The sequence below is a fragment of the Populus nigra genome, chromosome 12 (assembly GCF_951802175.1).
Source record: "Populus nigra chromosome 12, ddPopNigr1.1, whole genome shotgun sequence".
Lineage (NCBI taxonomy): Eukaryota > Viridiplantae > Streptophyta > Magnoliopsida > Malpighiales > Salicaceae > Populus > Populus nigra.
Window position 1 is genome coordinate 6,994,986 of NC_084863.1, and position 12,480 is coordinate 7,007,465.

Consider the following 12,480-nt stretch of genomic DNA (forward strand, 5'->3'; position numbering starts at 1 on the left):
TAGCTCGAAATTTCCATGAAAGTGAGAGCTGCGGTCATGAATTACCTAAGAACCTCTCACGAGGCCCGCTCCAGCCCATAAAATTACTTATCCACTGCATTGTTTTTAACTGTTTTGAGTACAGATATATCCAAGTCACCCGTACAGTTGCCAAATAGATGGTTTGAGCAAGTTGACAACCCACGTGTATGGTCCAGATTCAAAGGAAGCAAAGGAGCAGCATAAACACACATGTAGGCAATCCTGTCTTTCGAATCACAAAACCAAGAATCATCAATTGAAGAGCACATTTATTTACGAAAATTTGAGGTACGCGATCTCTCTTATCACAATTCAATTGTAAAGGTAATGGTGCTCACGATTTTCTTTCTAGAAGAGTAAAATTCTTTTGATCATAATTAAAATTGCATTTCCTCATTCTTTTCCCCTTAGATTTTAAAATTATTTGCCTTTCAGTGTTGGATTCAAAAAAGAAAAGAGAGAGTGGTAGATCTCTACTAAGCATTTCGAATTTCATTATTTTCGAGTAGAAATGATATTTTGGTTTGGTTAGGGTTTTGTTGATCTAATTTTATCACTTGTTTTCCTCTACTAAATTTGAATTAGATTTAATTTATTATTGATTTGTTTCAGTAGAAATGGAGCAGGCCGAACTGACTACGGAGCAGGTTGGTGGTGATCTCATTTCTTTTTTAGGCATTTCTTACATGCTTATTATTATTATTATAATTATTTTTTTTAAATAGGTTCTTAAGAGGGATATCCCATGGGAGACTTACATGATGACAAAGCTAATCTCTGGGACGGATCTTCAACTGTTGAGGCGTTATGATAATAGACCGGAAAGTTACAGGGCACAATTGTTAGATGATGTATTCAAACCAAATCACTCTGTTCTGTTCTGTTCTGTGTGTATTTGTTTGGACTTGAATGTTTTTTTAACTCTATCCTTTATATTCAAACCATGGCAGGATGGCCCAGCTTATGTTCGGGTTTTTGTTACCATTTTACGTGACATTTTTAAGGAAGAAACAGTCGAATATGTTCTGGCTTTGATTGATGAAATGCTTGCAGGTATTAATTCATGTTTGCTTATATTTCTGTCCTGCCTGTCATTATATGTTTCTTTTAGCACTTCAGCTTATTTTTCATTTCTTCTGGCAGCAAACCCGAAAAGAGCCAGATTGTTCCATGATAAGTCTCTTGCAAATGATGATCCTTATGAACCTTTCCTAAGTTGAGTACTTTGTTTATACAGTTTCTTTCATTGTTATTGTTCAGGTCAAGTTTCCCTTTCTTCTTTTTTTCCTTAGCTTTCTGCTAAACAACTTCCATTTGTTGCACCCTGTTTAGGGTTGTTGTGGAATCACAAAGTCTTGGGCTCCGTTTTTTTCTTTGTTAATGGATAAAGGAAGAAATGTATTAGAGAGAGATAGAGAAGAATGTAAATAAGCAGATTGGAAGGCAAGTCATCCTCTAAAATGAAAAAGAAAAAGGAACACCTTTGAAATTAAAGGAGCTATCCATTTCTGATGTGTCAGCTTGACACACCCTCCTAAAAGCCTCTAAGCATTGCGCAAAATCTTCATTACTTGCAATTTGGCCAATTGTTTTTGTATTTCACTAGAGTTTAGTTTCATTTGCTTCCAACTTAACTTACGAAACAGTTAACTCCGCAACTTCTAGTTTTGTTTTTTGAGAGTGACTATTATGATGTTAGTATAGATGCTAAGCCTTCATGGCAAATTCATAATTATGATGACAATTGTGAATTGAAAATTTTGATGGTTGTGCCTGTTTGCTCATGAAACTAGGCTTAAAAGTAATATTTGATTTATTCTAGTTGTTCATCAACATATAGATCCTAAGCCTTTTTGTTTGACTTTCAATGTAGTTACTTATTTTATCATGTCAAAACAATGAAAACTAAAACGAACTGCAATTTGGTCCACTTTCAGATTGCTTTGGAAAGGTAACTGGTTCATACAAGAAAAGAGCTGCAAGATACTTGCTTTGATTGTAAGGTATTGGCAAGATGATCCTCTATTGTTATAAAATGAAGTTTCAAGAAATTAGTCACGTTGATTTCTTCATAACACAACATGGTAACTCGGTATTTTTTGTGTTTGGTTTAGTGCTAGGCCAAAAACTCAAGATGGCCTTCTTTCAAATGGAGAGGCCTCAAATTCAAAGAGCAAAATTACTTGCATTGATGATGTGCTGAAGGGATTGGTTGAATGGCTTTGTGCCCAGGTTGGCGTACTGGTTTTAGAAATAATTTAGTAGGTTTTAGTTTAAATGATACTCATTGTCACCCTTCACTCTTGAACTGTAATGTCATTTAGCTGAAGAAGCCTTCACATCCTAGTCGTTCCATTCCAACTGCAATTAGTTGTCTAGCAACATTGCTTAAGGAGCCTGTGGTCAGATCTTTGTTTGTACGGTTAGATGGCGTGAAGTTGCTGATTCCATCAATTTGTCCAGCATCTACTCAGCAATCCATTCAGGTAACCTTTATCACACTTTGCACTCTCTCTACACTGGCTTTGACATGATTAAATTCTGTTATCTGACAGGCTGGATGAGCATTGGATACAGCTTGTGGTTTTTTTCATGCAAGCTTTAAATTCTAGAACTCATTAACAAGTTGCCGTTCATTTTATTGATAGCCTTTTCTCTTTGTCACAGCTTCTTTATGAAACAAGTCTCTGTGTCTGGCTACTGTCTTACTATGAACCTGCAATTGAGTACTTGGCTACTTCAAGAACCTTGCCACGACTAGTTGACGTTGTGAAGAGTTCCACAAAAGAGAAGGTGAGGTTGATTCTTTACATATTTTCCAGTAAATATGATTTGTTGCACTTGTGTATTTATCAACTTTCTTCATTTTGCATTTTCTGGACATTAAGAATTTTCTGTTGTGGGTTGATCAGTCACAAGAAGCAATCTGCACATGCTCTATTGCTTGACAGATTTTGTCCCTGCCATTTTTTGGCAGTTTACTATGTTTACTTCCCTATACAGAGAACATATGCTAAGATTTATCTGATTTTATCAAGTTGTTTCTGTTGGTTTCTGCTAGGTTGTCAGAGTGGTTGTCTTGACCTTTAAAAACTTGCTTTCCAAAGGTGCATTTGGTGCTCAGATGGTAGACCTTGGATTGCCACAAATTGTTCAAAATTTGAAAGCACAAGCATGGAGTGATGAGGTAAGAGAAGCAGAAAGTTTAACTCCGTCCATTTGATTATTAATTTTGTTTTGAGGATATATGGAATACAGAATTTAAGGAAATGATGGAGTATTTTTCCTTCATTGCCTTCCTGGATGCTGGTCTACTCCCTATCTTCCATACAAAAATGTGCAATACAAACGTACTAAAATTCTTCATTCTGTTCATTTTTTTGGTAACAAGGGGCTTTCAGTAATTTTATTTTTTTATATCCTTTCTCATTCTTTTCAGTTAGGCATTTCGGTTATTCTTATCTTTATTATTGCTGTTCTTTAATTGTTAATTTGTGATCACAAGTTAAATGCTCAAATTCTAGTGATTGTAACTTAGTCTATTGTTAACCATCAGTTTGGATTGGCTACACAATCTGACAACTGTTTGCAGTTATATATGGGGATGGATGTGTTTGAATGATTTTAAAATGTTCTTTCAGCACTCTCTATTTCTGTGGAATAACTTGAGTCGTACTACTCCTTAACTTCGGTACTATGTTTCATGTAGTACAGTGTCTTTCTGCTGCAGTAGAAAGCTTTTTAGAAGGTTTACAGTAGCTATACCAAAGTGTTGTCATGTTCCTGGGTACTGTTTAAAGTGCTACTCTTGTAACCATAGCAGTTAAGAGGAAAATAACTCGTGTGTTATTTCTTTTTCAGATTTTTTACTTTTTAATCAAGTCTTTGAATTATTTTTTCCTGGTGAATTGGATTTTTTTATAGTAGTCCTTTATTTCTGAGACTTTATTATTCCTCAACTGTCTCAACTTCAAGAAATCTTTTAGTAGATGTGAATTTGATGATTATTCCTTGAAATTTTTATTCAAGCATGTTGATATTTGGTAGAAATGTGGTGATTTATTTACTTAAATCATTGCTAACTGGTGTTATTTACCTTAGGATTAAATTGATCCCTTTTGTTTGCCCTTGCGCTATCACTTCCTCCCTTTTCTCTATTTCTATGCATGTGCGTTGGGAATTTTGAACTGAACCAGTATACTTCATTCTATTGCTCGAGTTGCATTTTATTTAAAAAAATATCTAGATTCTATCCCGTAGTTTAGATGTATGTGTCATGAAGTTTATCACAAGAGATTCTGTTACTTGTAGAGTTTATCAAAATGATTGTGATTTGAATTATGCCTATAATCTTTTACTTCTTTTTTTAACTAGTTTTGTCTTGGATGGCTTTGAATTTGTCCCAGGACCTACTGGAGGCTCTGAACCAACTAGAAGAGGGGTTAAAGGATAACATTAAGAAATTGAGTTCTTTTGACAAGTACAAGCAAGAAGTTCTCCTCGGCCATCTTGATTGGTCTCCTATGCACAAAGATCCTGCTTTCTGGCGTGAAAATATAACTAATTTTGAAGAGAATGATTTCCAGGTACTTGTTTTCATCTTCTCATACCTTAATTAAGCACTTTGACGAGCTTCACAAGAAGTATGATAGATGGAAACAATCATAATTTTCTTGTGGCCTTTCTTTAAATGCACAGATTTCTTGAATCTTGTGTGGTTCTTGTCCATTGGCTTTGGGGGTTGATGTCATTTCTGTGTAATTTGAAAGAGGTGTCTACTGACAAGAGCCTGGCGATCTAAGATGGGTTTAGGGGATCGGCCTGTGTTAAAAACTTGTATTTTAAGATTTGAAACCCACATTTCTATTTTACTCTCGGATATAAAAAAAATCCCTGTTGCATTACCATATTAAAGAAAAGAAAATTTGTAAAATGGATTCATGATTACAATGCACGAGTCCATAGCCTTGCAATTCAGAGTGTAGCTATTATTCCCGTGCAGCATGTCCACTCTATTCTCTAAAATAAATTGGAAATAGCCAAGATTGGTAGTAGCAAGAATAAAGTACAAAGAAAGTTTTTGATATCCTCTCCATTAGTCTATTGAATTAACATGTATGAAGATTGCTGCCAATTGAAAGCAAGTGTAGTGAGAGCATCCCTCCCTCACCGAGGCTTGCATGTGTTGTTCTCTTTGATTCAAACTTGGAAGGGTACAGCTTACAAGTTGTAAAATTATTATAATTCACCGAGTCTTGATGAAGCCTGCTCTTTGATCATTAAGCTTACTGTTTTTTCTGTTTGTTTTTTTTTTTAAGAAAATAATAATATACCATGATCAATGCTTTAGCTTGAGGAAATCACCTTGTCTTCTTCCTTCTTCTTTTTTTTCTTATTATTGTTTTTATATATTTGGATTTTGCACTTGAATTTCTTATCTGCATTTTGCACCTGGATTCTTGGGTTTCTTTTAGTTATTGAAAATCAGCAAGGAAAAGGACAAACCCACCATAACTGTTATATCGTAAGGATCCCCAGATGGTCCTTGCATTGATTCTGTATATTTATTTTGGGGTTCAAAAGTTGAACTCCTTGAAGGCTAACTCTAAAATTTTAAATACCCCCCTAGCGACCAAACTAATTTGAGTCTCTATTACTATTGGGATTGAGCCACTAGTAGCATCAGTGTTAAGTTCCTCAGATAAATGTATAGTTGATACAGACTCTTCTTGCTTGAATGTGATTGTATTCTAAATCCATTTCTTAGTTTTGCTCAGTAACAGACAAGTCACCTCTCTATTGCAAGTTCCAAACATGGGACTATATAGATTGTATGATAGGTTTTGTTCCATGTGATTTGAAGGCAGGAAAAATGTGCATCAAAATCATGACAACTACGGAACAAATAAAACCAGTATATTAATTATTGTTTTTTGATTATTTCTCTTAAAATATGGAACCACTGCTGTGCTTATATGCCTTCTGATACAGATTCTGAGGGTCCTCATCACAATTTTGGACACATCCAATGATCCAAGAGCTCTGGCTGTTGCTTGCTTTGATCTCTCGCAGTTTATCCAGCATCATCCTGCTGGGAGGGTCATAGTGACGGATCTTAAGACCAAGGAAAGGGTGATGAAACTGATGAACCATGAAAATGCTGAAGTTACCAAAAATGCTCTCCTCTGTATTCAAAGGCTCTTTCTAGGTGCAAAGTATGCAAGCTTTCTGCAGGTCTGATTCTCTCCTTGTGAGGCATCCAATTACACCGTGTGGTTGTACATCACCTGCTTCCGGATTGCTTCCATGAGCAGATACTGAACTCTGCGCCTTTTATTTTTATTAGATGTTGGAAAACTGCGAAGAATTAATTTATTCTATCGAAGGAGACTTTGAGACTTGGAAGAGAATAATTGTATCATGTTTTGTTTTGGGTGTATATACATTTCAAGAGTTTGTTAATCGATCAATAATGTATGAATACTTGATTCAGGGAGTTGCACACAAATATTTTTCTTTGTATCTGTGGTTCTGTGGATGCATGCTTTCTGTGGATTTGGTCTAAGGGACCGTTTGGGAACGCGGCTGCGGCCGCGTTCCCAAAAAATTTGAAAATTTTTTGTTTTTTTTTTTTGCTAAAATTTAATATGGTTTGTACGTTTTGGATCGTTTTGATGTGCTGATGTCAAAAATGATTTTTAAAAAATAAAAAAACATCGTTGGCATGCATTTTGGCACGAAAAGTTATTTGAAAAGCACCCGCAACCACACTGCCAAACACACTCTAAAAATTGGCATTAACCGAAAGCGGCAGAAGGTTTTTCACATTTGAAGTCCGGTGTCAGATTTGTGCTGTATGATGATTTTCTTGGCCCCAAGCAAGGAGGGTTTTGTGGTGGCTTGGATGGTTTTTGTTTTAAGCTGCGGCGGGGTTGGGAGGTTGATCACCTCCAACCAATCTCGTAATGTATATCATTCTATTTTTGTTATTTTTTTCTTATGAAATAGCCTTATTGATTTGATGATGATTTATCAAGTGTTCTCTTCATAGCTGCTAAATGTTTTTTAAAATATTTTTTTATTTAAAAATATATTAAAATAATATTTTTTAAAATTACAGTAGAATTTTTTGGCATCTCATTATTTCATATGAGACATAATTTAAATCGTTTTCTAAAGAAATAATGGCTTGGTGGAAGTAACAATGATGAATAAATTCTCTGTAGCTTAATTGATCTGAACTATAAGTTTAGTTTGAGTTTTATAAATTTTAGAATTACTAGAGGTTTATTAATTGTTCATTTTAAGAATTATAGAATTAGTAGAGATGTGTGAAACTTATCCCAAATATTTATGTTAATAATAATAAAAAAATAATTTTATATGAGCTTTTTATATTTAACCACCAGCATCTCATTCTTCCTAGTTCGATGGAATTTATTTCTTTATAGATAGATGGATTCTGAGGTAACTTATTCTACCTTATAGGCATTCTTATATCAGTGAATTGATGATACTTAGTGATTAAATAATTAATACTTAGGAAAAGTAATTATATACTTTTTTCTTTTCTTCTCTCTCTTGTATAGTGGGAATTCCTACCCTCGATGCTTGGTAGTCTCTTAGCTAGGCTATCACATGTTATAAATATAAAAAGAAGAAGAAGGCCTAGATATGGGTCTTTTCTGCGACATGAAGCCCATAGAGCCACAGGCTTAAGTCTGCCAGTAGTCTGATCGGGGTTGAGAGACGAGAGAATGGAGAAGGACGAGAGAGGGAAAGAGAAGGAGAGGGAGAAAGTATGCAAGAGGTGCAAGCAGACATTCACTTCCTCTTCCAACACTTCTTCTGCTTGCCGTTTCCATCCATCTATTTTTGTCTGCCGTCGTCATGATGACCAAAAAAGGTACCTTTCTTATTTCTCCCTTTCTCTCTAGTATATGTATTCATCGGAGTGGGTTTGGACCTTTTACTGGTGGTTTCTCATACCCTTTTGCCCAATTCGGATATTTGTTTGAAAAATATCTTTCCCGATTCAATTATTTCTTTTATTTTAGCTGAAATTATAAGAAACACCATCGTCCATAATTCTTTCTCACTCTCATTTTTTTTTATGATAGCCTAGGAGACCCTTTTAGTTGGTTTCAGTGGCTGAATGCAGAAAAAGCATCTTGTTGTTTCTATCATTAGGTGCCGAGTGATGTGAGCATGGGGCCATGGGCCACCTTAATCCTAGAATAAGTGATTTACTTTTTAGCCTCATCTGGTTAATGAGAACCTTGCATCGCAGCAGTGTCTGGAGATGTGGAAGCTAAAGTTTAAATATTCAGTGAAATCTTTTCAACTAAGATTTATAAGTATCTAGAAATGCTTTTGAGTGATTGAAACTCATTTGTATCAAACGGGAGTTACTTTAGAGCCTCATAATTTATGTTGATACGACTTTATGGATCATCAAATTCAGGACTCTATTCACAAGGCTATATTTTGGGTAGCATTTGATAACCCATAAGCACTTTAATTGCATTTTCTTTCTTGAAGTGAAAAATGTGTTTGGTAGGGAACTTTAAAGTTTTTCATTTTTCCATGTCAAGGTGAAATTGGAAAAGCAGTGCATTTATATACGAAAGCTGTTTTCGGAGGGTAAATTATTTTTCTTCTTTAAATTAGTGATGCCATCTCCTTCTCTAGCATTTGGAAGTATGTTCCTTAATCTTAAACATCACCTTTACCCCCGCAGTTGCCAATCAACACCCTCACTAATTGGAATGCTCCTGACAATCTGTCATTGTGAGAGTCCATTGTTGCTTCATTGTCACCTCTGCACTTTACTGCTGCTATTAACATCACATATTTGTATCCAAAATAAAATTTTGAATGCAGCATCTACAATGAGCACAAACAGAGTTGTTTTGGTTAGTTTTTGATGAATAAAGAGGAAAAACATTGTTTTGCTTTTGCTTCTTTATTTTCATTGGAGGTAAAGCGTAAGTGGATTTCATGTTCAGTAGATTGCTTTATTAGAATGTCATTCAGGTAAAGGTTAGATCAACTGTGATTTTGGCTTTCTGCAGTAGTTTGTGCAACTGCTCTAGTGCTGTAATTAGTTATTTGAGTCTCATCAATGATGAAAAGAGATTGTTTGTAGTCATAGTGATGAGGGGTGGGAAATCAGAAGTGTTGTGTTTCGACATATGATGGTTTTATGGTTAAAATTCGTTGAAAGATGGTTGCAAGTTTCATTTTGTTTAAACAAGAACTGAATCCAAATATATGATAGCATTTTGGTTGAAAAATGCTGAAGTCATGTTTGTAGGATGAACTTATGCTAGCTAGCGCTTTTGTATTCTTGGTTGGTTGAAGGTACTATGAATTGGGACCTGAAGATCCACCATATGCTGCGAAATTTTATGATTGTTGCGGGGCTGAGGACCCTGAGGCATCTGGCTGCACTACCAGTTTCCATGTGTCATATGATGATTGATGTAATGTTTCTCTTCATCACCTAGATTTTGACTGGATTAAATCTGAATATATATATATATATATATATATATATATATCTATGCGTGCTTTATTATCGGTTGTCTGTAAATGTATCATGGGATAATTGTCTTTTGTGAGGTACTTTGCAATAATGTTACACCTTAAATTAGGTTTTAGGGGGTCCGTCTCCATCTTTATTTTATGTTGAGTATGACTTCTGATTGGCATAACAAGTTGGTTTTTAAGCAACACGTTTGGCAAGAGTTGAAATCAATTATCACATTGATCCTTGATCCGACTAATGCTTGTTATTGTCCTGTTGCACTGGTTCATTCCCAATCGTTAAATCATGTAAAGTTGCTTTCGAGCTTGTGTTTAAAACTATCATTTCCTATGTATTGAAGGCACTGTTGTTGTTGCATGTTCATCATTCCAGAAATATAGTAGTGATAGAAAACCTTATTGTTAGACATATCCACAAGGAAAGAAGAGAACTAGTTTTGAATACAGACCGAAGACATGTTTTTCGGCAATGGAGTTTACCGTGGTTCAATCACAAAGTAGCAATCTGATTCTTGATATTTTGGATTTAGAACATGGTTGCTCTCCCCTTCTATTCAATTCCATTAGGGAGTTTCAAAGTCAAAATTATCAGCTCTAAGAAGGGCACTCATTGGATGAGATTTTGATTGTTGGCCAAGCACTGTTCGTCAAATTCAGCGGAAATTGGTACTGAGATTAGATGGAGGACTAACCGAGTCTCCAAATTAGAGTCTCAAGGATCTAATTGAATAATTCTTTTTAAATATCATTTTTGTTATTTATTTAAATAGAATTTTATTTCAAGATATAAAACATCAATTAAAAAAAGGCGGTGGGAAAAGAGAATTAATCATCGGTGTGCCTAGGTGTGGAATGGTGGCTTCGGCTAATAAGGTGTCGTTACCTGTAACAGCTTTTGAGGCACCTCTAGTGGCCAAAAATTGGGCTATGAAAATACAATTTTAAGCCAAAAATCCCATTTCTCATTTAGGGGTTTTTTTTCTTGGATGAAAACATGTTGTTTTTATTATAAAAGCAAGGTTTTTTTTTAATATAAATTTATCATAGTTGCAATAAAAAATAAAAAATAAAAAATCATGCCTTGATGTTTTTTTCATGATTGTATGAGAAAATTATATAAAAAAAATTCCTAAGCAGATTTTTTTAAAATCATGCATATTATATTCATGCATAATTATTCATAAAACAATTGTTAATATTACAATAAAAGCTATATTCTTATTAATACATTATGGCATAACTAGATGATTTAATAAATATCTTATTAATAATTTTAAAAAATTAAAAACAAAAAAATAAAAAATAATTAAAACAAGAAAATAAAAGGTGATTGGATAAAAGAATGAAGTTCGAGCACGCCTAGGCTTACAAGGTCAGACATATGCAACCTTTTAAGAAAAATAGGCGAAACATTATTAAAGCTACATAGTTGAACGCAAAACCCAAGCACTTAGCCTAAAAGCAAATAGTTTAGTCATGTCAGGCCTGGCCTAGAAGATATGACCGGACACCTAGTTTTCTTTGTTTGTTTTCTTTTATAAAATAAGCAAACAACACTTTGTTAGTTTATTGTTTTTATCATTAAAAAAGATGGGCAACATGTTGTCAATAAGGGATAACAACATATCATTCATTAATACATTTTTTTTATTACGGATTTCCAAGTTGTTGGATTCTAAAATCTTGATTTACAACTTTTTCCTTTGAAAATGCTTACAAAACATTATAAGAATTTTAATAACCTCATTCTCAACCCAAAACACCCTCAAATCACTGTAAAAATTGAAAATCAAAACCCTGAGGGGTAGCTCAACTGGTTAGACTTTGGGTTTACTCCTTAATAGTCACGAGTTCGAGTCATCTCAGGGTCACTGGAAGCTTACATGGTCATTAACTTCAGGGCCCGTGGGATTAGTCGAGGTGCACATAAGTTGGTCTGGAAACCCACGTTAATAAAAAAAAAGTTGAAAATCAAATTGAATAAAAAAAAATTGTATAAGTCTCAATCCACTTTTTTGGCCTAGTTAAAGGCAAAAACCACCTCCATAGTTGTATGAGTGTATTAGAGCTCAATACTGACGAGGAGGAGCCATATTGGTCCATTCATAACATTAGTCCCGTCATCAATGATAATGTTACTTGGTTGTTAATTTTCTTTTATATTTGAAAATCATGAGAAAAAAATAAAAATAGATAAAGGATCTAAAAAGACTAAAAATAAATAAAATTTGTAATGTGATCAATTCACTTAACTAAGAAAAACGAACCTTACAAAAAAACAAAAAACAAAACTAAGGGTCTTTTGTGGAAAATACTTTGTTAGAAAAATATTTTCTTCAACATTTTTGTGTGAAACAAATATTATAAAATAAGTCATACAAAAATATTTTCCTGTCAACTCCTAAATAAAAGCTAATTTGAAGGAAAATATTTTAAAACTCAAGAATGAGGGAAACATATTTTTCATGGTATTATCAACTCATAATATTCATCAATATCATAACTTAACCACTTCAACAACCCTTGCTACCATTACCACTAGCATAACCGATTTTTGACCCTATATTTATAAAAGGTCAAAAAATTTAAGAAAAATACAAAAATATAAAAAATTAAAAGAACAAAAAATTAAGAAGAGAAAGGGTAATCAAGTAACAATAAGAATTAAAATAAATGTGAGAGTTTCAGTCATTTTCAATCACAACTATAGGATAAAAAAGATAAAAGGATCAAGAAATTATGAGATTAAAACACAAAGGGACAATGAGATAAAAAAGGATAGGAATGGGTAATAGTTTGTTATAAATACATGAGGGATCAAAAGGTTAGAGGGGGGCAATTCATGTAAACATACATTGAGAAACACATAAAGAGAAAATTTAGAGTTAAATTTAAGAGAAAAGGCTAGAG

The 12,480-nt window shown here is 34.0% G+C and overlaps 2 protein-coding genes across 4 annotated transcripts; both read left to right on the forward strand.

Moving 5' to 3' along the window:
- The first annotated feature begins 255 nt into the window (after nucleotides 1–255).
- LOC133669799 (V-type proton ATPase subunit H-like) lies at nucleotides 256–6,543 on the forward strand. Of its 3 annotated transcripts, none has more exons than XM_062090088.1 (12): nucleotides 256–345; nucleotides 637–668; nucleotides 747–872; nucleotides 972–1,074; nucleotides 1,165–1,235; nucleotides 1,957–2,024; nucleotides 2,136–2,253; nucleotides 2,346–2,507; nucleotides 2,689–2,814; nucleotides 3,083–3,208; nucleotides 4,428–4,607; nucleotides 6,013–6,543. In XM_062090088.1, the coding sequence occupies exons 2-12, from the start codon at nucleotides 639–641 to the stop codon at nucleotides 6,259–6,261; spliced, it is 1,359 nt and encodes a 452-aa protein (XP_061946072.1). In that variant the 5' UTR covers nucleotides 256–345; nucleotides 637–638; the 3' UTR covers nucleotides 6,262–6,543. The 3 variants fall into 3 exon arrangements, with proteins under 3 accessions (XP_061946072.1, XP_061946073.1, XP_061946074.1); XM_062090089.1 differs by having other exon boundaries at nucleotides 279–345; nucleotides 634–668; XM_062090090.1 differs by having other exon boundaries at nucleotides 285–309.
- A 1,141-nt stretch (nucleotides 6,544–7,684) lies between these two features.
- Nucleotides 7,685–9,756, forward strand: LOC133669461 (uncharacterized). The gene is made up of 2 exons (XM_062089605.1): nucleotides 7,685–7,927; nucleotides 9,385–9,756. The coding sequence occupies exons 1-2, from the start codon at nucleotides 7,779–7,781 to the stop codon at nucleotides 9,503–9,505; spliced, it is 270 nt and encodes an 89-aa protein (XP_061945589.1). The 5' UTR covers nucleotides 7,685–7,778; the 3' UTR covers nucleotides 9,506–9,756.
- Nucleotides 9,757–12,480: the final 2,724 nt, after the last annotated feature.

Excerpts from the sequence above, each read along its gene's own strand:
- LOC133669799 (XM_062090088.1), top strand. The coding sequence starts at position 639 with ATGGAGCAGGCCGAACTGACTACGGAGCAG. Across the intron at positions 1,075-1,164 it reads GATTGATGAAATGCTTGCAG|CAAACCCGAAAAGAGCCAGA; the intron begins GTATTAATTCAT and ends TTCTTCTGGCAG. Across the intron at positions 2,815-3,082 it reads AGAGTTCCACAAAAGAGAAG|GTTGTCAGAGTGGTTGTCTT; the intron begins GTGAGGTTGATT and ends GGTTTCTGCTAG.
- LOC133669461 (XM_062089605.1), top strand. The coding sequence starts at position 7,779 with ATGGAGAAGGACGAGAGAGGGAAAGAGAAGGAGAGGGAGAAAGTATGC. Across the intron at positions 7,928-9,384 it reads CGTCATGATGACCAAAAAAG|GTACTATGAATTGGGACCTG; the intron begins GTACCTTTCTTA and ends GGTTGGTTGAAG.